This window comes from Epinephelus fuscoguttatus, linkage group LG3, assembly GCF_011397635.1.
Source record: "Epinephelus fuscoguttatus linkage group LG3, E.fuscoguttatus.final_Chr_v1".
Taxonomy (NCBI): domain Eukaryota; kingdom Metazoa; phylum Chordata; class Actinopteri; order Perciformes; family Serranidae; genus Epinephelus; species Epinephelus fuscoguttatus.
The window spans coordinates 24737331-24764389 of record NC_064754.1 but is presented as its reverse complement, the minus strand read 5'-3'; the positions used below and the strand labels follow the sequence as shown (position 1 = coordinate 24764389).

The window sequence follows — 27059 nt, the reverse complement described above, 5'->3', positions numbered from 1 at the left end:
GGAGAGGAAATGTTAGATGTGAAGCTGCATTTATGTTGTGTTTAAGCCTCCGGCACAATTAAATTCAAAACAGAAAAGGGTGCAATTAGTTTATTAAGAGCAGTGCAATAATTAGGGGGAGAGAATATACCACCCGTTGAGTGTGTAAATAAGGCAATTCATTTGCCCCCATGCAGCTAAACCCACTCTCCTGTGCTATTCTGTCAAAATCACTTCATAAAATTGCCGCAAGTGACTCTTAGAATGTTTTAATAAAGAAAGTTCTCCTGTATATCATCCAGGGATGAATTAAAACCTTAATTTACCTTATTCTTTTTGGATTAAATCAACCTCTTGTTAACCACGAGCCACATGCTAAAAGCAAAATAACATCTAACAAGATGTCTCCTCTGTTCTTCTGAATCATACATATATGCATGATTCAAAAATATCTAATCTTGATTCATTAAAGGATGCAGCCTAAAATTCACACTGGCAAATTGCGATCAGTGGGGAGCATGTCATGCTGGGCTTTAGGTGGCTTGGTGCACAGAGCCGTGCGTGTATACTACCACCCAGTGAAATTGTGCAAAACTACAAGCCCTGGATGAGTCATTCTTGCAGCCTGACTGCCTTCCTCGGCCCTGCTGCAGAGGGACCCGGGTTGGGTAATAAATTAGTCTCTTTTAACATTCACAACTGATGGAAGGCAATCTCAAGGTCTGTGAAGATGGGGTTGAAAGGACTGTGTAGACGGTGAGCATAGAGTGAGAAGACAGGAGGGAGGGGGGAGTGGCAGAAGCAGGGATTTGGGGTGCTCTGAAGCAAGAACAAGACTGCGTAAGCCAACGGAGCAGAGCCACAGACAGCAAGCACTAACCATTCAGAGCAAAAACCACATCGCTTGTCAGTGGGACACAGAGAGAGACAGAGAGAGGAAGGGAAAGAGGGGGAGATGCATGCAGGTCATCATTTTGAACTTGGAAAAATACACTCCTGCAACAATCCGTCATCTACGCAGAGAAAAATTCACCCCAAAAAGTTTATTTGCAGTGGCTCGCTAAATTATTGGTTTCAGAAAGTTTATAATTAGACAGAAGCCAGTGTACTTTTTATAAATCCTGGCACTGAGCACAGTCCTCAAGGGCAGCCGGCTGTAAAAGGCAGTAAAAGTTTTCAACATCTTTTATTTCCTCTATAACCTTGATGAGTAACATATGTTTGAACGAGGTCATTGATAGCATGACAGTTTATTATTTCGGACTATCTAAGGCAACGTTTCACCTACACAGAGAGCACACTGCAGTATAGGTTTGTCATTTTAACATGATCCCATTCTGCATAACCTTGAGTCCATTCATGGGCGTAGATTTTGGGGGGGATCCAGGGGACACCTCACCCTATATTAAAAACATGTGCAGTTCTCCCCCAAATAAAAACATGAAAGTAGCAGAGAACTTTTATTGTAACAAAATTAAAGGTCCAAATTGTAGGATTTAGTGGTTTTTATTGGTGAGGACTGCAGATTGCAACCAGCTGAAACCTCTGCAGGTCTTTCAGTGTTTATTATTTAGGAGGTTTTTACCGGGAGCCGCATTATCCACAGAGGTTTTGTTCCAAAACAAACAGACCAGGGGATTTAAACCAGTAAAAACACTGAATTAGCCCAGCGCCTGCAAGTGTGTGCTCACTTTTCTTCCCTGATAACTTAATGTGTGCTCACCTTATTTCTGATCCAGACATTCAGGAGGTTTTTACTGTGAGCTGAATTATCCACAGAGGTCTCTTCTTCTCCAAAATACATGGACACGGTGATTTGAACCAGTAAAAACACTGAGTAAAGCAGTTTCACGTTTAAAACATCTGTGTTTTTCTGACGCTGCTTGGAGGGGCTACAAACTACATTGGCCAACATAAAAACACAAAATGCAAATGTGCCCATCAAGAGCCAGTGTTTGGTTTGTCCATTCAGGGCTACTGAAACATGGCAGTGCAACATGGCAATCTCCATAAACAAGGACTCACTCCCATTGTAGATTTAAACAACTCATTCTAAGGGAACAAAAACACAACAGTTCTTATTTTCAGGTGATTATACACTTAAGAAAACATTCTTATTATATTTATACTCAGTTTCTGCCAATATATTCCCCTAAATCCTGCACACTTGACCTTAAAAGAGATACTGTATACACCATTACACCACCACCAGCAGCATGAATCGTTGATACAAGGCAGGATGGATCCATGCTTCCATGTTGTTTACACCAAATTCAAAGAAATCAAGACTCATCAGACCAGGCAACACTTTTCTAATCTTCTGTTGTCCAGTTTTGGTGAGCCTGTGTGAATTGTAGCCTCAGTTTCCTGTTGTTAGCTGACAGGAGTGGCACCTGGTGTGGTCTTCTGCTGCTGTAGCCCATCTGCTTCAAGGTTCAACGTGTTGGTGGTTCAGAGATGGTCTTCTGCAGACCTTGGTTGTAACGAGTGGTTATTTGAGTTACTGTTGTCTGTCTATCATCTTGAACCAGTCTGGCCATTCTCCTCTGACCTCTGGCATCAACAAGGCATTTTCACCCAGAGAACTGCCGCTCATTAGTCATAAGTCATAAGAAACCCCAGAAGATCATCAATTTCTGAAATACTCAGACCAGCCCGTCTGGCACCAACAAATATGCCATGTTCAAAGTCACTTAAATCACCTTTCGTCCCCATTCTGATGCTCAGTTTGAACTTCAGCAGGTTGTCCTGACCATGTCTACATGCCTAAATATATTGAGTTGCTGCCACATGATTGGCTGATTAGCTATTTGTGTTACAAGCAGTTGAACAGGTGTACCTAATAAAGTGGCTGGTGAGTGTACACTAAAAATTGATGCAGAAAAAGCAAAAGTTGGTCCATAGATTTTAATCAAAATGCAGACATTAAGTCTTTGATGCTCAAAATTTCATGGTGGAGGACGCCTGCCCCCTAGTTTCATGTGTTTCCCCCCCAGTGTTGAAACAAAAACTTCGCCAGTGAGTTACGGCAAGGAAACGTGAGTGGATTCACACCACATTTGTGTCGAGCAATGTCAGTAAACTGTGATTCAATTATACATCAGAAAGTCAATAACTACTTTTTAAATTAAGCCAGTGAAAAGCAAAATGCAGTATGTTATTTGTGTGAATTAAGGACTAAAATAATGAAATTACTTCCAGTGCTGAGAGACTTTCTCTGAGAGGAGGCATTAAAAATCTGGCAAGAGAGGAAAGAAAAAAGGTAGTGTTGAAACTGTTACCTTGAACATAGTCCTGAAAGGAAATGTCACAGGTGTTTATCCATTCGCTGAACTCCTCTCTTCCATAACCTGCAGCGAAATTGCCATAAGACCTCTAAATGACTGTAGACTGTAGTCAATTTCCAGACCCAGAGCTCCATGAAGTCAAGTAATACCGCAGTCCAGTCCACCATGAAAAGTATTAAGGTAGGCACTCTATTCATCCGAGGATAAATAGCTCTCCTTGCACTTCTCAAGTTAATCTTCTTACTTATGTGTCTTTTGTTGATAAATGTTTTTTGCACCTTTCATTTAATAATACAAGAATAAATATGCATGTTCGGCACTTTCTTTTCCAATGAGCTTTCCTTTTCATTCTGCGTTCAATCACAACCTGAGATGCAATATTCCATTACATAATTACTGTGTGACAAGTAATTTTAGTCAAGTGAAGCCTGAATACATTGCAGAAATTATTAAAAAACTGTCATTATAGGATGATAAATAAGATTTAATAACTGCCATCCATTAAGCTCTTGCGTTGACCTTTATGTGCTGTGATTTATGTTACATCTTACCCAAATATTGTCATCAATTCAAGTGAAATATAGAGTGAAAATAACCACATATTACATGCACCAAATAGCTTAAATAGGTCATAAATTTAATTTCTCCACCTGTCCACCATCTCACTCTCTTCCCCAGTGTCAGTCTCAGGAAATTACATCATTACACCATTTTAACTAAGCAGCCCCGGGGCACTGAGCTACTTGATCCATCTTCATCTGTCTCCCTCTCTCAGATGTCGTCCACATCATAAATTTCGTCAGTCTGCACAAACACACACCGTGAAAGCTGAGGAAACACATCGTGAAGGAGCGGTGACATTGACAAAGTGAGAGTGCGGCCATAGTGCAATGTAACAGCATGCTGCCACTTATGAAAACACCTGCTCCACACTGTCAGCAACTTAACCTTCTATCACCTAAATCCCCACCAGAGGATTATATGTGACAGATGTGGGATGGGAGGGGGTCAGGGGGGTGGGGGTGACAGGGTGAGGTGGAGGGTGGGGTGATGGAAGTGACTTCATACGTAAAAGTTTTATGGAGGGGGATGAGAATAAAAAAAAAATAGCTGAAAGAGAGAGGCACAACAAACATGTCTGAGAGAGAGGTAATTAGAAATGGTGTCTGGAAGGTGTTGAAATGAGAGACCTCATTAGGTAGTGCAGTATAACAACATGTAGGAGCCTTTAAAGGAACACTTCACACACAAAGTTATCATTTGGAAATCAACTGTGAACCCTGTAATGCTGAATTCATGAAGAAAACTTTTTCTTGAATGCCTCTACGGTGAACAAATAATTTAAAAAATGGAGAAAACTCTTGATGAGTTGGAGTAAAAGGGGTCTCAGGTATTGAGCTGTATGCTCAGTATTTTTCAAACACATTCATGCTGAAACTTTTCTATTTTAAACACCTCGGCATACAAGTACAGCACTTCGGCAAGTGCATGTGTTTGAACTCTGCCCACGCATTCCATTGAGCTGAGCTCACTGAGCTGCAGCCACAGTCCATTTGGAGCCTACAGGACACGACTTTAATAACTGTACTGCCACCAGTGCAAGACAAATAAACCAGTGCGACAGTTCTTTGAACCCTGCTACAGCGAAATGTCACATTAAATAGATCTGAGGCCAAACATTGCAATAACCCACTTCATAATTCATCATACATGAAGACACGATTGACCTTATACATAGCAAGATGTAACCCTTACTCTAACCCTGTCCTTAAAAGCCCACACTTCATAGCTAGCTAAATGCTAACTCAGTGTTTTCTTCAGGGTTTCTGCTTCAGGACTAAGGGGCAAAGGCGGCTAATACTGAATGTATGTGTTGGTATGGTGGGTGAGTCAGCAATACCCATTCATATGAGAGGTTTTCTCAAAAGTGCATGTGCAACATAACACGGGGTGACTAATTTATAAATAATCATTTCGTTGGTAAGGTTTTCTTTTAATCTCCATCCATCCATTTTCTGTTTCATTTACTGACAACATGCTCAGCCAGGTAGTCCAGACGTCCCTCTCATCAGCAGCATTGACTCCTCTCCAGGAGTTTGATTCCAGACCCAGAGATGAGGCCAACTATATATAGTTGGCACTCCTCCTCTATCTGATGTTCTTGTGTTTCAAATACATGACCCAAACGTGGCCGTCGAAGAGGCCAAGGGGGGTCTGGCACCGTGTTGTTCCTAGAGCACCTCCTCTTTTTGCATTCTTGACATGGGATGGAAATAAAGAAACATTGGTTGAGCACGTAAATCAAAGGTCTGTAGGTTAAAAGCAGAAAGCCCTCCACAATAAGGATGTGAGTGTCTTCCTCCTTATGGTCAGAAGTTGAGATGATCTCAGTATCCAGGGTGTTATTAACACCATAAGACTTCACTGGGTTGTCCAACCATGCATAGATCGTACTCATCATGGCGTCCATATCTAGAGAGCAGTGATGCCTTGATGCCTAGTCCATGTAATTGTTTCAGGCTGTGTTTGACCAGGCCCCATGGGTTAAGGCCTGGGTGACCAGGCACTCACTTGTGAGCTCCCCTCTGAGGTCTGGCACCAATAGAGAGCCTGGGTTTCCCTGTTGTGCTGCATCTCTTTGTCAGCCGTTTTATGGTTGCCATCTAAGTGTGACGTATTAGCGTACTAATTAAAAGTAAACACAAAGCAGCTGAGGCTATTTTTTTCATGTATCTGCTCATAAACCAAAGTATTTGACAAACTGAAACTGAAACACCCTGGACAGGTCACCAGACTATCACAGGGCTGACACATAGAGACAGACAACCATTCACACTCACATTCACACCTACAGACAGGGAGGAAGCAGGAGTACCCAAAGAAAACCCTCACTGACTCAGGGAGAACATACAAACTCCGCACAGAAGATTATTGGTTTTTTTAAGTGCTCACATATGGATATTGGCATCAAGGATATCAGCTGGGTACTAATTAGGATTCATTCTCTGGAGACCTTTAATATATGTATTAAAATTTAATAGAAATCCATCCAACAGCTGTCGAGATATATCACTTAAAACCAAAAAAAACATGTCAACCTCATAAGAGGAGAAGTCTTGGGATCACTAGATTCATTAGGATTAATTCTCTGGAGAACATGAATGTCTGTGCACAGTTTCATGGTAATTCATCCAGTAGTTGTCAGGATATTTCAGTGTGGATCAGAGTGGTGGATGATCGTCTCGCTGACATCATCTCACCCTTTGGTTAAAAAATGAATTACCACAAATGAAAAATAAAACAGCATTTTTATTATCATTTGTGATGCCAGTTTAGAGACGAAAACAAACAAGATGAAGCTTTCACCTCAGAAACAATGAGTTAATTCCTTGTCAGCCCTGTTGTGGGTTTCGTACAGTATAAAGGATGATAAATGTGCTTTTTCACACATGAAAGGCGGCTAATGGAGCAGGCAGACTTGTTAGACAAAAGGCACTTTAACAAGGACATGAAAGACACAAAGGACATAGGAGTGTTCCTGAATTAACTCATCCTTCACAAGATGACAGATCAAACATTCAGACCGTGAGAGGTGTGGCGCTGGTACATTATTTGCATAAACTGTATCATCCTACATGTTGTGAGGAGGATTTTCAGTCACTCTGTCAAGCTTGTCTTTGTGATGGCAAAACATGACCGCTGATGTTGTGATGTATCTGTGAAGCAATAAATATACAGATGACAGAAGGTGTAGGTAACAGCTGTAGAATATTAATGTCCTGAGATGTCATTTTGGTTGGATTTGATTTAAGGTGTCAGCTTTGCTGATGCTGTAACTGTGAATATGTAAAAAACATAGCCTGCTTGGATGTCAGGATCTGACACATTCAGTGCTGGATGTCTTTTTTTGTTGTATCACTTTTTTGTTTTGTTTGTAATGACACTGCTTTCTAATAAGGTAGACTTTATAAACATGATAATTAATGATTTACTCATGCTTTATAGATCATCAGTCAGCCATTATATGTACAACTTTTGGTCGCCAGGTTGTGAAAAATCCCTCTAGGTGGTGTTAATGCTTCTCCAGCATGACACCTGCATTGTCTTTTTAGCTGACTCTTTAATTTGTCATTTAGACTTTTAAATGGGCTGTTTGAATACTTACTGTCTAGAGAAGAGCAGCAGTGTCTGGACCAAAATTCATTTACAAAGAAGTTAATAATATTTACAACTGCAGACTTGTGGGATAGATGTAAAAAAAAAAAAAAAAAAAAAAGCTTCACTAATGACTTTTTTTTTTAAAGGGCTGTCTATTTTGAAAAAGCACTAACACATTCTTTCTCTTAAAATGGAAAGACGAGTTCATTGTTGGAGCGAGCCCATGAGTGAGCCTGGGAACTAGAATTTCATTGCCACGACTGCTATGCTGTAATTGTTGTGCTTGTGACAAAAAAAGACTTGAAACTTGAACTTAACTGAACTCATAAGGAAAAATATGCACCATCGTTTGATTCAATGCACCCAGAGGTTTAACAGCTACAGCCACCCTTGGCATGTCTGGTATGACCTGTATCTTATGACTAATGTTAGCAAACTTTAGACAGATGATGCTCAGTATCTGACTTTTCTTTACATGTGTTACTGTTTCACTGGGCACAGAGTCTGCTATTCGGCAAAAGTTACATAAAAATATATAATGCTTAAATATATACATATAAGATTTTACTAAAAAAAAAATATGTATAGACCATAGACTGTATAGACTCATACAGAAGTAATCCCTCTCAATTATACCTTATGACCCACTAGAAGAGTATGATGGTGTATGTATCTGCAGAGACTCTGCCCTCTGCCTGTGTTTTCACATTTTCTTCTCATTTTCTATGTTTGGGACATTTATGTGCATGTACGCCCACAGCATTCAAGTGACACTGGGGCTTTATTAAAAGGGAGCGAGCAGGTGCCAGACCGTAAGCAGCACACATCCAAGGCTCACACACACACACACACAAATATAGCAAGGCGAAGCACCAAATGAGAGTGAAAACCGTTTTTACAAAGATTAACAGACAGTCCTGCATGGTGTACCTTTAAGAATTCACTCCGTGTTGATCTGGCGACACCTATTGTTACTGATGGTATCTGCAAGTTTGTTTACAGCATGCAGTACCTGCTAGGTAACAAGAATGTCTCCTGTCATTGTTTTACGATAAAAGCCACCCTCTGTTTTGCAAACTGAATGTCTTTAATATGAACTACTACTACTACCTGCAGCACAAAACTCAGATATGGTGTTAGGCATTAGGAGAATAAACAGTAGACAATTAGTGAGATAAAATTAAAATTACTACCATGCATTGTACCTTGTATCAACTGGCAGTTTCTTTCTGACATGGGAATAGCAGACTTTTCCACTAAAGGTCCTGACACACCAAAAAAACAACAAAGACCTAGTGGCGATGAAGGTTGACTGTTGGGTCACTTCACTTTGCTTGTGTCTGGCCAAAAAGTTGCACTGAACAGTAGGGATCGACCGATATGGTTGTCATGAAACAGTGATAGCCGATATATTTACAAGTGATACATGTCTGCTGTAAAAATCATAGTTGACACAGAATTAAGTAAACACCAGAGGCAGGATAAAAACTCAGAATAAAGAACAAAATTTTAGATCTTTCAATAGATAGGAAAATAAATAAGTTAAAAATAAATAAATAAGTAACAAACTTGAAGAAGATGCCAGCTAAATAAAAACAGATCAATAAAAATAAATAAATACACAATTATCATATATACAGAATTTAAAAAATAAAATGAATAACAATAAATAATAATAATAATAATAATAATAAAAAAAAAAATTAGATAAAGGAGAGCTCAAATAAAAGCCAGGCTAAAAAGGTGGGTCTTGAGTTTGCTTTTAAGAGTCCAGAGTGGTACGTGCAGGCAGTGAGAAACACACCAGGGGCAAAACAGCACACCAGGGGCAAAACAGCACAGCTAAGGAAAACAAAACTGTATATCAGCATATCGGTGGAAAAAATCACTGATGCCGATACCCTAAAAATTCATAATATCGGCCCCGATGATCGGCCAGGACGATTATCTGTCGACCCCTACTGAACACTCCACAAAAACTACAGCTAATGGCCAACTAGCACGTACATTCTGCACCTGCGTGACAGAAAATAATCTCCATAGCTGAATGTGGCATAAGTCTGTCTTCGTCATTCAAAAGGGGAAACAAGAAGACCAACAGGACGGATTCCAGATGCAAGTTAGCCAGTTAGCACGTTCACAACACAACAAATAACATTTATCATTCACTAGCCAACAATGACAATTATGGACTGTTTCAGCTGAAGAGCTCAAAGGCTACAAAAAATTATCATCCCTAATATAACAAGCTTGTTTCGACCTCACTTCTCTTGACTTGAGCCATTTGTTTACTTCCCCCTGTTCGTTTTCTCCTCTCCTACATTGAGCTGAACTGCCAATCAGAGTGATTTCATTCTCCAGTAGACGTTGCCATTTCCAACGCCAATTCAACATACTGAAAGAAGCAGACAAGGATCGACTAGTGCCAACAATGTGGGACACACTGCAAAAACTAATGTGACAGACGTTCACTGACAGCCTGACATTAATCAGTGGCTGACCATCAGCCTGGTGTGTCAGGGCCCTAACAGTGAAAACTACTATATAGAAAAATTATTACAGAGAAGAAATACATTGGATGGCTGATGCTAAATACATTAAAAATGGGGTTTCATTTCATTGACATCTCAAGGATTTTAACTTTAATGGCTGTATTAATGACCTTATGACTGATCATTAGTGACTATTCATTAAGCACTGTATGTATTAAGGCATTAATTAAAATCCTATATAAAGGATGCTATATTAGAAAGTGGCACTTTAATATCAGCCTGCAGAATGACGTACTGTAGCATCAGGTACTCTGCTTGACACTGTCTTCCGTCAGCTCTTTTTAAGCACTTTTGGGCTTAACCACTCGGCTCTCTCAGTACAAGTTATGACTGTTTAATCCCATCAACAACAGGGATTGCTGTCAGAGTATCATTGAATTTGACAAATGACGAAGGGAGTACAAGTGGGATTCAGTTCAGGCAGGCTAAAATGTTGATTCATGACTTCTGAAAACCCCACAGGCTAACTTCCTGAAAGCTTACAAGACTTTTCTGACCAGATTAATCTTCCGTACTCTGAACCAACTTTTCCTCAAGCACAGCAACACCAACAGTCGCTCACTGAGGTATTACATTAGTGTCTCTCCTGCATGGTTTAAGACGTGTTTTGTGCTGGAGTTAGTATGGTGGGTCTGGCTGAGTTTTGCGCGGCCTTCATCAGTTTTTCGGGCCTGTTTTTTTTTCTGTTGAATGATTGAGTTCTTACAAGCTGAGTTTTACTGCAGTGGGCAGATAACACAAGCTACTGTCTAATTTATTTTATTTCTTGACAGTGTCCGCAGATGATTTATTACCTCCTGTCAGAGGCTCCTGATTGGGCCATTCCTGTTAAATAAAGCAACATTAGCATAAACACTTATATGAGGACACTGTGCTTGGGGTCACTCCCTCTGCCTACCTTAGCAGTTGATTGGTGTGACTATTTTCGCATTTAAGGTCTCACAGGGTTTGACTTGGAGAACTTTTAACATTTTGTGCGTGTGTGTGTGTGTATGTGTGTGTGTGTGTGTGTGTGTGTGTGTAGGTTGACAAGAAGGGACAAATACCACTTCTTCAGACCTTAACCTCACTCCTGATACATATAATAAAACGTCTCTTATGATTTATGATCTGCTATGATTTAATCTGAAAGACAAATGTATTCAATAAAATGCACATGGTGCTGAGTGACAGCAATTACTATTCTCTTAGTTAACTTGACTGTATATTAGGCTGGTATGGAAATTGAAAAATGACTCAAAGGTGCAGATTAGGTCAAAACCTGGCCTGTGGGATGTTTGTCCGTCTGCTAAGGTATACCTGGATACTTCCCGTCTGCTTTCACTGGAGTTTCACTCTCCCCTGGTCACAGATAGTGATATCCTGACCAAAGTCAGTTCAACTCAAGAAAGAACACATATGATGGTTACTGGGAATTTAGATGATGTGAATTATATATTGTATGCTGCGGATGTGCAGTGCTGTGACTGTAAGTTTGTAAGTTTATGTCTGCAGATTAATGTGTGTCTCCTAAAGCCCAACCAATCCTGTTCTGGATTATATGAACCAATATATTTTTTCCCTTTAACATAAGTTTCTAAAATGACCAAAAGTTTTGATGTGGATATCTTTTTCACATTTCAGCACTCTTCATCAGCACTCATCAGTCTTTTAAATTTTAAGAACAGCTACATTTTTAAGCTATATATTGTTCGGGGTTGATACTGTATTTTTTTCTATTTTGTATTTATGTTATAATTATTGGCTTTTGCAGTATTTGGTTTTTCTTTTGGTTTGCTTTTTTTCCTGGTTTTTGTTTATCGTGACTTACTTTTTGCTGGGAGGTCAATATATTGAAAAGGCCTCAAAATGTAATGCAGTCAAGTATATTACCACAAAGTACAGTTGCAATAGTTATCATCAAATTGTATCAACACCTCTTTCACACAGTGTCAAATTAAATTAAAATAGATTCACACTTTTTTTTTTTTTTTAATTAAGGGGCTTTATGTAATGTTTATTACATTGTAATGCAATCATCTGATTAAAAAAAAATAACTGACTTGGTTTTCGGAATTAACAAGATTAGTATCTCAGAATTCTGAAAGCTTTCATGCAAAAAAATGTTGATCTGTTTTTTCTTAATTAGTCTTCTTATTATTATTATTATTATTGTTATTTCTTAATTAATATATAATTTCTTAAGATTATTATTATTATGAGAAAAATTTTCTTATAAAAAAAAAAATCTGCTCTTGTGAGCATTTTTTTAATTAAAGTGAATGCGTTGTACCACAAAGTATAAGAAGATATAAAATACACTCTGAATTAATTCATACTGTTTGAAGTAGGTAACTTCAGTGACCGAGTTAGGGTCTCTAGATTCGGTTGTATGAGCTCTGGATCAGATTGTGCCTCCGCGGCCACCGTAGTCTATCCGTTAGGAATCACAATTTGTACACAGTCTAGTAGCCGTGCTAACCACCAGCTAAGTAAATCGATGGCTGAATATTCTCACGTGAAATCAACCAAACTGGTTTTGAAAGGTCACAACAAAGGGTGAGTGTTTATTTTACACAGTGCCGCTGATTGCTACCATCTGCAGTGCATTCACGGCTAACAAATTGGTTTTATGTAGCCAATGCTAAAGCTAGCTGAGGCTAAAACGCTACTGTTAGCTAACATTACAGTCTGTCTAAAGTGGTCGTAAATACAGTCATTACAAGATGCCAGAGGCCAAAGTGACGTCTTGGAGATACCTAAACAACAGATGAAGTACATGGTATTCAGTTAATGGCGCTGATAAGAGAAAACAAACATTTAATTACATTTCTGAAACTAAAAGCTAACGCAGTGACAGTTTCAAAACACTCACAATATGAAATCAGCTTCAAACCCAATACCCTGACAGAGAACAAAGAAAGAGCACACTAAAAATATACTCAGCGAGGTATCAACAATTCAATATGGCAAACCCTGTATATGTAGAGAACCTTATTGTTTGTTTATATGACAGGGCTTATTAGTGAAGTCCAGGAAACTGATCAGAGAAAAACCTACAAGGAGTGTAGATTGTTAAAGTGACACAAGGTTACAAAAGGCTTTATCACTGGGAAATGGGAAAATAACAAAGACTATTTTGACTCTTTCTCGAGCAATCTGACAATATAAACACGACAATCAGCGAGGATAATGATGAATCATACATATACAGATACCATAAACTACACTGTGCATTGTTTTATTTTGAGAAATTGCTACATATTTAAAGGTAAAAAGTTACAAATAAACTTAAAAGTATCATTCACTTAGTTGCTGTGGGCTATTTTAAGTGTGTAGAAATAAATTTGTCTTGAATTAATGCTGCAGCACAACAAAATTACAGAGCGGCTAAACCTGCATTGACAGTCTTCCTTTTGCTGACCTCCAGTGGTTGAACTTCTGACCTCGCTGCAGTGATGTACAGGTGTACTCCAGGACCATGTCACAAATTTACTTGCCAACCTAAGAGGTGTAATGTTCGGGAATGCTTGCAAGGCCTACCTGTGTAAATGAAAATATATAGAGTTAATTATTAATGACAATTAATAATTAATGAAGATGTTCTGTGACATTTTAATACATTTATTTCACAGGAAAAAGAAGAAGCACAAAGATAAGAAGAGAAAAGCAGGAGATGAAGAGGAAAAAGCTGATGTTGTTGGTATGTTTAACACGTTGGTGAAGACTCATCCAAGTCAGGAAGTGCTTTATCATAGGCAACTGGACTTGCTTGAGTTTCTCGAAGATGTTTCACCTCTCGTCCAAGAGGCTTCTTCAGTTCTAACGGCCTGATGCGGAGTTGCAGGCTTTAAACCTACACAAGGTGTAAAGGTGGAACTCAAGCAAGTCCAGTTGCCTACGAAATAGCACTTAAGGTTGGTTTGTGTATGTATTTCTAAATTGTAAAAGCTAAGTGAGACTTCTGATATCCCATTAACCTCTTAAGCAATAGATGGGTGAGACACTCAGGGTGACAGAAGTGTATTTTTGCTCAGTATGACAGAAGGAAATGCGTTTGATAGAATGAATATAGAAATATGTCTTATTTGAGTATTTGCGTATGATAATCTGCCAGTGTTAATGTTCAATGATTGATTTATTTTTTTATATTTAATTTCTTTATGACCAGATAAATTTAAGTTATATTTATGCACAGAACTGAAAAGAAATTTTGATGTAAAATCAGCATTTTAAGTCACCAGTTGTTGAAAGCTGAGACCTTGAAGCTGGTTTGAAAAACATTATTGATTTGCAGCTTAAGGTTGCTGTGGCTTTTAAGCACACAGAGGTGGCATGTGTTATTATACCTTTCTGCTCACCAGGTGGTTGGTGGTGCGTCAGCAGCTTTGGGGAGATCAGTGGAACAGTTGCCATAGAGATGCAGAACAACTCTTACATCCATGCCCTGGATAGCGGGCTCTTCACACTCGGTGCACCACACAAAGGTAAGAAGACGCAGTGACTTCAGGATTTGTCTTTTCAGGAGTCCGGTCATTCACACAGCTCCAGTGAGTTTTTCTCAATGTGATCACTGCTTCTAGGCGCAGTCGACAGTGTCTATATTATGGGGGGAGTGTCTGACATAAAGGTATACTGTAATTGCTTTCCAGCTATGAAGTACTGATTTCTGGCGCGAAAGAAGAGTTTGTACTAATATTTCTATTGAAGATTTCTAAGTTTCTTGAGGCATTTTCTGCTGCTGCTTGTTTAATGACGGCAACAATTTCACAATGTCATCTCATTCTAAGTAACTGCCAGAGACTCAGTAGCCATCTACTGGCAGAGATGGTATATAATATTCATAACTTTTTTCATTAGTTCATAATCACCTGGAAATGAAAATCGTTGTTTTTGTTACTTTACAGTGAGCTATTAGCTATATAGTCTACATACAGAGCAGGTCCTCTTCCACAGAGTCCACTTTGTTTTTCTACAGTGGCCCAGAATTGACAAACCCACTGGCTCTGTGAACATGGACAAACATGGACAAAACACTGGCTCTAGATTGGGGCCATTTGCACTTTTGCAGCAGCAACTGTAGTCCTTCTACACGCTTGGCACATGGGAGTTTCAGATCTGCAACCTCACCACTAGATGTCACTAAATCCTACACACTCGAACTTTAATTCCACTTACAGTTCTTAAGTGTTGAAGTGCATTGCTGCCCTTAGCGCTGGTAAAGTCCTGAGCGTGAGGAGGACACATTTTAAAGTTTTTATCAGCTAATGTTATATAATGGAACATGGAATTATGTTCTGAACTGCCCTGGATTATGTCTGGGCAATGATTCAGCATTATAGTACTCTAAGTTCAAATTGCTTAAAGAGGCAACAGATAGGATTTGTTTATTTTTAGCTTGGGGCCACCTAGCGTCAGTGGTGTTGAGTCGCACTGTCACAACGATAGTAGGGGATCAGAGATAATCAGTAATGTGACTCATTAGACTCTTTCAGTTAAATAAAATGTAGGCTGTAAAGCCACCAGTATACCTCTATGTATATGTAGAATGAGAAGGTGTGTGGACACTATACTAAATAAATGAGTAAAGAGACCGAGCAACAATTATCAGATTTATCTGAAGAAAGAAACAAATAGTAATGCAAATTATTATACCAGAATGCACAGTACCAGTACAAACAGCTCACAGTAAATTATACCAATATGCACATGTAAACAATCCCCATTCTAGAATAAACGGTACTGTATGGAAACAGTGCAGCCGGTTAGAGCTCAAATTGAATGGGAAACAAAGTTCCGTGTTCACTTAGCTGGGCGATGTCCGTCGATAGCTGCCTCCGTGAGAAGACAATAGAAGGAAGGGAGGGGGGTATCACTGTCCGAGGGCTGCCGTAGAATGGCAACGAGGATGTCAGCCGATCAACACTCGCTACCTGGTCCCTGGTTGCGGCGATTTGCGATGCTGGCCAGCTAGGCGTTAACTAGCAGCCAGTACAGTACAGTCCTCTCTCGTCTAGCTAACATTTAGCCGTGTTACTTACTGATCCATTAGAAAGAAAGCCAGCTGGACACCAGTGTTGAAGCCTCTTTGGTCATGGAGCTCCCTCCGTCTCTAGAGGAGCTAGTTTTCTTTTGCTAGGCTGTTTTTCACTTGTCTCCATACTTTTTCCATCTGCCATTGTGCTTGTGACTCAACTATCTCATGCCCAGTTCCTCATAAGGACCAGCTCCAGTCCCTGATTGGCTGACTGACCAATTTCACAATACATGACGGGTTTCCTGCCGTAAAGCAGATTTTTTTCATGAAATTTCAGCACCGGTGGCAGAAGCTTATTGCAAAGCCACTAAGTTACCCATGTAAATGCTGATAGTCTGATTTTACTGTGGCCACTACCCTGTGCAACCACATTATTTTCATAATGATATATTTAGGAAAAGATGCTGTCTGTTGCCTCTTTAATGATGATATGATCAGATCATGGTACTGTTTAACGGAACGCTGTTAATAAATCAAAGCTACAGTAAAACCTAACAAAGTTACTTATTAGGGTCTTTAATTAATATGTTTGAAGAAGAGCTGCAATGATTAGTTGATTAATTGGAAAGTCAATCAAGAGAAAACTAATCAGAACTATCACTATTTTGATATTTGACTGTTTTGTCAAATATCAAGGAAAAATGCCAAATGTTTCCTTGTCCCAGCTTCTCAGATGTGCGGATTAAACACTTTTCTTAACATATTTGAGTTTTAGTGTTAGTTAAATTAAAAAGAAGCTTATCTTAATACATCACCTTGGCCTGTGAGACTTTATAATGAGCATTTTTCACTACTTTATGATATTTTATAGACAAAACCATTTGTTTAGAAAGTAATTAGCAGATTCATTAATAGTGAAAATGATAGTTGCAGCCCTAGTTTGATGTTGAAATCCATCGGAAGGAACACATTTAGGTGAATTGACCATCAATCTGATTAATTTTTGTGTACAATTGTGCATAGATCTGCCATTTTGTGATTTATACTGATTATGAAAATATCTTTCATGAATATATTGATCGGAATCACCCAACCTCACTCAGCATGATGAATCTTAATATGAAGCACAAGAGAAAAAAAGTAAGACTTTACCTCGGAGAAACTGCAAAGCAGGATTATAATGCAAACATATCAACGTGTAGAATGTAAGCTGTTCTGCATTTCATTTTTTTATGCATTTAAATGAAGATGCAAAGCCTGCATCTGCTCACGTATGCCACAGTTGTACAAACTTGAAGAATTTAAAACTCAGTTGTGAGGCTGCATTTACTGTAGGCTCCAGGCGCTGTGGGGATGACGGGGGGTTTTGCCTTCAGTCCACACAGCAGTAAGTATTTAAGTAGTAAATCCAGACACCAGACTGAAAAGGCTGAACAGGGGTTGAGTTGAGGACAGAGCTAACTCTGAGTTTTCACTCACTTCTGCCTGCGGGCACTTCTGAGGAAGTGGTGCTCATTGAAACAGTCTGCCCAGAAAGAGACACTACGAACAATTAATTCAGCCCACGTTTTGTGAGAACCAGTGAAAACGGCTGGGAGATTGAAACATCCCAATTCCCTTAGTGGGTCCTCATCCTCTGCATGCACATAAGCTCATTTCTAAGAGATGAAAGAGGATGCGAGCTCGCAGTATAGAAAGAGAGATTAGAGATTTTGCCCTCCTTACTGGATTTTCTGCACAGGCGCCACACTGTGGATGATACAGCGTTTTAGAAGATGGCAACAAAAGTGTTCACATTCACCTGCGGGTCAGAGGAAACATGCTGATGTTCTCTCAGCCAACTCCGAGGGTCACCATCTGACATATTCCAAAGATAATCAGCCTTTTGAAAAAGCAGCTTGTGTCACATTTTACCTCCACTTTATTAATGCTTTCCCCGTTAATGTCTCGCAGGCTCTGCTCTCGCTTGACCTGATGCCTCTGTGACGCACAACAAATTGTGCCAAACTTTGATTTATTGTAAAGGCCAGGAAGCGACCTCATCACAGGCAGGTCACTTTTATGAAATCATGAGGAACTCAGGAGACCGCAGGACAAAATAAAGCATTTAAATGCAGCACAACAGTTTGTGCTGTATCTTATTCCAAATGTCTCAATGCTGGTGAAGTGGACCCAGATCAACACAGCACTGTGTAGCCAGAGGGTTTGCATTATTAATCACAAGAAATGCATTACTAAAACATGAAGCAGGTCTCAAGTATAAACTTGCTGTGAGAGGAAATGATGCACATTTTAATAATGGCACTTAATCGTTACACAGTTATTAATTAAACACTAAATGATTGTTCTTGTGTGGCAAAAGCTTCTTGTGTCATAACTGAAAGATCAGTGTCTAAAATTTGGTCAGGGGTCAAAACATCTTGCATCACAGAATATTTTAACTTGGCTGTTGACCTGCTGCAGGTAGAGAGGAGCCTCATTAATAAGAAATCCAACAAACAAATAAAAACATTCTGTACATGACTTGAAAGCAAGAATAACAACGATGCAGTCATTAAAAGGTTTAACATTGTTTTATATGTCTCAGATGATGAAGGGCCCGACCCCCCAGAACAGTTTACTGCCATCAAGCTCTCAGACACAAGGTGAGCATGCAAAGACAAATTGCTCATTGTATTTGCATCAACAGGAAATCCTTCATTTACAAATGTAACACTCAGCTTCTGCAGGGACTTTTTTTTTCTTCACTGCTTCTTGGTCAAACAACCCTCTGAAGGCTTTTGACTGATGTAATGAAAACACAAAAAATCAAACCTGTTCCAAAAGTTTTAATGATGGCTGAAAGTTTCTGAGTCAGTGTGTAAATATGGTTGACACACCGTGAGGTGGTTGTGAGGTTATTTTAAACGTGCAACCATTTTGTACGAAATATACAGACTTGGTGTGCCACTTGAATCTCCAATTATATTATTTAACCTTTCTGTTATGAAGCCAAAACATTCTGGAAAGTCATAAAAGTAACACGTATCAGATCAGCCCTTTTTATGCTCTGTCGTCTCAAAGGCATTGAGTGTTTGAGTGTAGCACCATCACAGACTTTCATTTGGCTTTCTTTTTGCTGTTTCAGGATTGCCTTGAAGTCTGGATATGGCAAGTATCTGGGTATCAACTCTGACGGTTTGGTCGTCGGGCGCTCTGATGCTATTGGTGCCAGGGAACAATGGGAGGCAGTCTTTCAGGATGTGAGTGGATCTTTTAAGTTTCTCCTAATATTGGTGCTTTTATGTAACTCTGTTGATCAGCAGGTACATTTGGATGGAGAAGTTGCACTGCGCTGTGCACAACTTTGTGCTGGGTGTGAGATAGGCCACATAGCCTTGGTTCTATGGTGTGTCTCTTTTGGTCAAACAATATATGTGGATAGATACAATAATGTGGCCTCTTCACAGTCGATTAATATTTTTAACTAATAATAACTACTGTAATTTTAAGCAAAAATGACAAAATTTCACTACTTCAACCTTTTCAAATGTGACTGATAAATGCTTTGTTTGTCATATTTGATCATAAACTGAACTCAGAGAGCGCAGACCTCCACCAAGGCCAATAATCTGTTCTTCTGTGATATGCAACTTTGCAAGCGCAGCCACTATTTTTGTCTATATATATTTCCGAAACTGTTGTCAGACAAGTGCTCCATAAGGACTGCTTTCTGTATGAAGTTAAAGCGACGACATGTGCTGCCTGCCCCAGAGGATTACTGGTACATGTGAATGTGGATTCTGATATGGATTCTATTTCTATAATCGGCTGTTTTGTCACTATTGAATTTTACTACCATCTACTGGACTTCCAAATGTTTGGCATTTATTCCGCCAAAGCCAAATGACCTACCTTGCAACATTAACAAAAGTGAAAAATAATTTGTGTGTCCACCCTGGGATTCAAATCTGCTACAAAATATAATGGGTTCGTCCTTCACTAATGTCGCACTGCAAGTTTTATTGAAAAAACCAGGCCAGCAGTTCTTCCGTAATCCTGCTGACAGGCAGACAAACAAATACACAAAGGCACCTTGATGGAAGTAATAATTTTGGTTTTGGACTGTTGGTAGAATAAAACAACAAGTATGAATATGTTAGCTTTGGTTTTGGAAAATTGGGATTGGATGGGCAAGGCAATCGTAAACTGAGAAAATAATTTGTAGATGGTGTGATAATGAAAATAATCTGTGTTTCAGCTGTAGGTACAAATAGTGCAGGGCTGCATGACAGTGCAAAGAATGCTGGTATAAGTATTGTAAACATTTTTATTTCCATAGATGCTCATACAAACAACACTCAGTATTTGAAATGAACACACACACATATATTTCAGTGGCACATCATGTAAAAAGGGACCTGCCTTATTAGAGTTCAGCCCATGAGAGACAACACTTAACCGTAGTCATGAACAACTGATTCATTATGCAGAATGCGTCTGCCTTATCACTGTAGCGCACTGCTCGCCTTGATGCTTTGTTGAACCTATAAACAACCCGCCCGGCACAACCTTGAGACTCTTTTACATCAAATATCAGGCAACCTTTCATGCCTGTCACAACAACCAATCCCACTGCAATTCTATCTAATCTACTGCCTCCTCCTCCTCTGTTTCCCTTCTGCTCCGCCTCAGGGCAAAATGGCTCTCCTGGCAGCAAATAGCTGTTTCATCTCCTACAGTGACAGTGGGGACATCGAGGCCAAGAGCAAGACAGCGGGGGATGACGAGATGGTGAAGGTGATGTGTAAATTGTGTTCTTCCACAAGGTTGCATGTTAATCCTTTCACTTTAAGCATGCAGTCTCCGTGGGGTCCTGACTGTGGAGATGGAAGGGGGGAAACATTTGTGACCTCACTTCAGGGGGGTTCAAGGTATTGATACTTAATGCAAAACTTCTCCCTCTTTCTGTTTTTTTTCCCCCCTGAATGATGAGCAGATTAGATCGAGTGCGGAAAGAGAGGTCAAGCGTAAAGATGACATCGCAGAAGAAGACAGGGGCAACGTGAAGTCTTGCGAGGTCAATTATGTGTAAGTAACCTCCACTGTTCTGACCTAATACACAAGCAGCCCGATCAATAACAAATGAAGGAAAGTCATGTTGGCTTCTCGCTGCGTAAAGTAACTGTCTGTCATTCTCTGTTAGGTTCAGTAGACCTTTTTATGCTGCATCTAATGTGCAATTTAAGAGCCAATCAGATGTTCCTTCACCCAAGTACTTTAAATTAGGGAAGCAGGAAGAAGTGGCTGCTGTTAAAAGTTAGTTTATGCATGTTAAATACCAAGTGACCAGAAAAATAAAAATCTACTGTATTTCTGAAAAATAATAGACACACAAGAAGCAGGGGTCCTGACTTTTGAGATAATTTAATGGATAGAAAACCAGAAAACAAATATTTCTGCATCACCAGTTAAGTGTACGTTTTCAGACTTTCCCCAGTTCTTGTTTTTTTCATGTGAATTACCGGGAATGTGAACGCTTCAGGCCACTAAATTAGGGACGTGCACAATTAGGCAACCAGTCCATTAAATGTTGCAACCCTCACTAGTCAGCACCAGAAGTACTGGTCCATTAAACTCATTAAGATACCAGAGGAAAACGTTTTCTTTTTCTCTTACACTCTCACACACACTCAAACACACGTACACTCTTCATACTTGCATGTGCGTCCGTGCAACCACGGGACTGGTACTAGTTTGCAGCTGTCTGCAGACACAGGACTTGGAAAGTAGTTTGTGTCTGAGTCTTGACACACACTCGCTGCAAGGCTGAACGAGACAGGTAGTTCAGCGCACAGGAGATCATGAGAAGCCTGGATATATGTGTGTGTGTGTGTGTGTGTGTGTGTGTGTGTTAATATGCGTGCACACTTATGCATGAGAGTTACTGCATGTGTGTGTGTTTTTGGTAGAAATGAGTCGAGACGATAGATGCACAGTAAACAAGTGATATTTGTTAACTTTTATTTTGTGAGTTTTCGTCATGTTTATAGGATAATGTGTAATGTTCGTAATGCCCGGGGCAAAATGCCAAACATTTCAGTGACATTTAAAATATGATTTGGGTATTAAAAAAAATTGATTAACAATTTCAAATGGCTCTTTATAATGTATTAAATCAGACAGTGTTTACATTTCTAAATTAAATTGCTCAATTTTTGTTTTTGAGTGTTTTCTTACTTTAAGAGTAGTCGAGTAGCCTTAGTTTAAAGTTCCATTGAAACCCCTACTATAAATAATATTCATAAATAATATCCAAATTAAAAGACCTACACAAGTAATTTTGATCATATGATAACAGGTTTATACAACCAAGTTGGTTGTATACTATAGTTTACTATAAAGCCCCATAAGCCCCGTTTCCATCAAACACTTTCGATATGGTACCTTTGGAACCAAAAGTACCCCTTCAGTTATGGTACCTAGACCCCAGCGTTTCCACCGCAAACAGTATCCTTTATACGTAGGTGGGTTGTTACCGGGTGGCTGTAGCTGCGTCAACCACGTAATTAGCGTGACATCATATAACGCGACACAGGAATCTTGATTTAGGAAAAGACACGATGGAGTACATCAAACATTTCATCATCTTTCTTCTCATTATGTGGCTTTTTATCACAAGACGGAGACAAGCTTTGTTTGAAGAAAAAGTTGCAGGCAGCAAAGAGAAATACTGCCGAAAATGAACAAGAGTTTGGGAAATGCTACTACAGAAAAAAATCTGTAGTGTGTCTGTATATTCAATTAAAATTACTTTTAGTTAATAGGTAAAAATATATATATACAGATAATTTATTGTGAGTGTAGCACATATATTGTGTCTCTTGCCTTTCTTGTTTCTCTGTTTTAGACCCTGGAAGTGACTTTTTTAAAGTGGCAATTGCCTTAAAGCTATTGTCACATAGTGTCAATAATTATACTTGTATTTCACAACAGCCAGACATTTCATGGCGTACCGATCAGCAGTATACCTCTCAGCGTCCTCTGCAATGAGAGCTAAAGCACTTTAGTCTGATTGAGGGGAATTGAGGGTGATTTCCTTTCCATTATCTTCGCATCGTGTCAGCCTGCACCGACAAGATTTTGACAACAAAATCACTGGATGTGAGATCACGCCTTTGAGCTACCGCCTCATCAGTCCGGCGCCTTTAAAGATGCAATTGATGGTCTGCTGTTAGAGGCGGATGAGGAAGTGGGCAACACCACATTTCAGCTTCTGACGCTGCGAGTGTTTTATATACGGCCCGTCTGTGGCCTATTAAGTTCCAGGCAATATGTCTGAAGCTGTTTTTTGCTTGGCATGCTTTGGCTTGTGTTCCCCACTCTATTATTTGTTTTAGATGAATGCTGGGGAAATGGACTCATCATGTTGACATGTTGATAATGGCTGCCCTTGAGCCTGTGTCTTGATGTAGTGTTTAGCGTCTAAAATGCCTTTCAGGATGGAGTGCAGCCGGGGAATCATAAAACACTGGCAGAGGAAAGAGAGACTAAATATCAGAGGAGTTTCTGACTGGATGCTTTGCTTGTTTATGGCACTGTTGTTGTAGATATTTGAACATATCGTTATGATTGTTTACATTAATATAGCACATTGTTTGAAGCTCTCTCAGGCACATTTGAACAGGAAAATGATCAAGGTCCACACTGACTGACTTATTTAGATACGTGTATAGATTTAAGCTAACATTTTTTTTGACTGGGTAAAGAGGGGGAGAGAGGGGTATGACATGCATGAATCTGACATGTGCCGCAACCATCGACTATCAAGGTGCTCTGATTTAAAGGGAAACTTTGGTGTATTGTAACCTGGAACCTATTTTCCCATGTTATTGTGTCAGAGTAACTAATGGAGGCAGCACTTATTGATATTGTTGGAGAAATTAAGCGGGATTTATACTGGTGTGTAGCACTATGTAGAGCCTACGCTGTACCCTCTCGTGGCCCACGCCGTTGTGAGCATTTATACTTATGCGGTGGTGTGTCTGCGTCACTCTGCAGTTGCACCTCCAAAACACTAGTTGGCTGCGGAGGTTTCTGTGAAGTGCTGTAAAGTTTAGTTGATTCAAAACACACATTAAACACATGTTAAACATGTCTTAATAGAGACAGTTTCACACACAAACACAAATCAGCTTCACTATAACTCGCAGCATTCACAGACAAACACTTGTCTTTATCTGGACACATTTTCCCCACAAATACAACATGCTAATGTTTTTAGCACAAGCCTATGGCATTTTACATTGTATAAATTAGCATAACAGCTAGCGGATTTTTCCTCCACTCATATGAAGCCAGGGACAACAGCAACATTTAACAAAGGTAACGTTACAAAATTCGGCTCCATTACAACACACAAGGTTCACCAACAAAACAACTGTCTTATACTAAACACATTTAAAAAAAAAATAATAATAATAATAACATGCTGGGGCGTCGGTGGCTTAGTGGTTGAGCAGGCGTCCCATGTACAAGGCTGTTGCCGCAGTGGCCTGGGTTCGACTCCAGCCTGTGGCCCTTTGCTGCATGTCACTCCCTCTCTCTCTCCCCCCTTCACGCTTACCTGTCCTATCGATTAAAGGCTTAAAAATGCCCGAAAAAATATCTTTAAAAAAATAAATAAATAAATAATAATAATAACATGCTAACGTTATTAGCACAAGCCTATGACATTTTACACTGTATAATTAGTCTAGCAGAGATTAGCGGAGATTTCCCCTGCTCATATGAAGCCAGGATAAATCACACACAAATGCTAGTTTGTGGAGGTTTTATTGTCTTCACAATTTATTGTTTGTGAAATTATCTTATCTGTGAAATTAAAGTAAATAAAGCTTTGTTCTCACTGAAGGAAATGGTTTCAGTTAATAAAAAATAGACAGGAGTTCTGCGGGTGCAGGTCAGGCGTTGATTCGTTGCTGAAGTATAAATCCCTCTTTAAACATTTTTCTTTACCATTTGATGATCCCATCTGTTATTGTGTATAACCAGGTCTCGCTCAAGGACAATTCTTGTTTGGATTTCTCACCGACTTTTCCACATTGTGAAAATCATGTAAATATTCAGCCAATACAGTGAAAATCTTGTAGGTACACTAAGCTACACTTTCTGTACTCCAACAGAACACACTTTTCCTGGCACTCCTCTCTCCAACTCTGATTCATGTTTTCACCATTGTTTTTACTGCAATAAGTAAACCTCTCGCTAGATTTCACAATGAGACTTTTTCCTGAGCAAGACTTCATTGCAAAAACAAACAGACCAGTGGAAGGTACGGGAAAACGTTTCATTTATCTGTAGGGTGCTTTCTGTAGTGTTGTCAGACACTTATTACAACAGTCTGAGCCAGTCAGTTGCAAAAACAAGCACTTTAAATGGAAGTAAACTGATGGTGCACAATTTCCCACAGGGATTACATTGCAGCCTATTAAGCAAGAGCACTGCGGCTGCAGTCATCTCGGACAATACTGCACCAGTTGCAACAATTGTTGTCTCCATTAGTCACTTGGACAAAAAAATACAGGTTGAAAAATACCAAAGTTTCCCCTTAAGTTTCCCCTTAAAGCTTTGAATAATAAAAATGACATTCTACCCTAATTAAGAAATTCCAATTCAGCCTTGACTGAATATTTAAATAAGAGTACAGTTTTTGTTGATTTGTGGCAGCTAGTTAGTTTAGACATGCAGTGTAATGCTGTTCAGCTGTCACTGTCAACACATAGATATTCTGCTTTAGTTAATACTTGGGCTCAATGTTTGGATTTAGCTTGTTAGAGCCTCAGTGTCAGCGCTCCAAGAGGATAAGTTGTGAACATTTCAGTAGTTTTGAGAGTCTGTTTTTCATGTGTATGTATCAGGTGGTGAGTCATTTTGCCTTCCCCGTCCCTTTGTAATCATGTTTTAAATGTTGCTGTGCGAATTACAGGAAGAAGTTTCAGAGTTTTCAGGACCGGCGGCTCAGGGTTAACGAGGAAGACTCCACCACACTAAAGAAAGCCAGAACGGACGGGAAGTTTCACGAAGCTTTGCTTGACAGGTGTGAAAATAAGCTCATCTGACATTTATTCTCAAATACCTTTTTAACTTTTTGAATCAAGCTACAGATTCTTTGTTTTTACTCTCAGAAGTCAAGTTGTGCTACATTTAAAATCCATCAAAGCACTAAGTGAAATACAAGGCCAGTTAAAAGCTTAAGGTCAATTTCTGATTATTGAATACAAATTGTAAACTTTCCAAAACATGTGAACATAAAGAGGAACGCTTTGCAATGTTATAATTGACTTCCAGAGAAAGGATCCAGATCTTTATTAAAGCACATTTAAAAGTAAAGCTACAAGTGAAAGGTTGAGGAAAAGTAAACTAATACGCAGAGTAAACTGCAGAATTCAATACTGATGGAAGTCAAGCTGCTAAATACATTCCTTAATGATGTTTCTGCTGTGTTCCTGTGGTTGTTTACCCTCCACCTTTACACCTTTCTTGATAAATATTAGATAGATTTGTATAAATAAAGACAAAAGTGATACACTAAAGTGTAACACTCAAACTGCAATGGGATCAGCCCCCATTATTTTATTCAATGTGAGAAACCTATTAACATCATTATTTCAGCAGTAGTTAACAAGTAGGAGATGTGAGAATGTGTGCACATTGTTAATTTCACACACCTGGCAACATTTTTGCTTCAGCCTGTTAACAGAGGCACTAAACAAAGCTGCATATCTGCCGACTGTACAGAGTTTTTATTATTTAAACCAATATAGTAAAATACATTTATCACAAAATGAAATATGCCACAGTTTGTTCAGAATTTATTTTGAATTTGAAGTAATTTGATTTTGAGTATAGACATTTAACAGAAAATCGATGCACAGACGTACCTTAATACTGAATGTAACGTGTCACTTTCTTTTCATTACAGGAGAAGCAAAATGAAAGCAGACAGGTACTGCAAGTGAAGACTCAACTCTGTAGATCACTGCCACGTCTTTGTAAATGTTTTGTTTTTAAAGGTTTGGCCATTTGATTGACATTTAGTGTTCTGTTTTTCTTTTTATATATTTTGAATAAAATGACATGGTCGGA

General features: G+C 39.2%; 1 protein-coding gene across 1 annotated transcript; it reads left to right on the top strand.

Annotated features, from left to right (window-relative positions):
• The first annotated feature begins 12387 nt into the window (after nt 1-12387).
• frg1 (FSHD region gene 1) lies at nt 12388-27059 on the top strand. The gene is made up of 9 exons (XM_049570993.1): nt 12388-12514; nt 13591-13658; nt 14320-14442; nt 18520-18577; nt 19060-19174; nt 20607-20711; nt 20911-21002; nt 25900-26010; nt 26896-27059. Exons 1-9 carry the CDS (start codon nt 12456-12458, stop codon nt 26930-26932), a joined length of 768 nt encoding a protein of 255 aa, XP_049426950.1. The 5' UTR covers nt 12388-12455; the 3' UTR covers nt 26933-27059.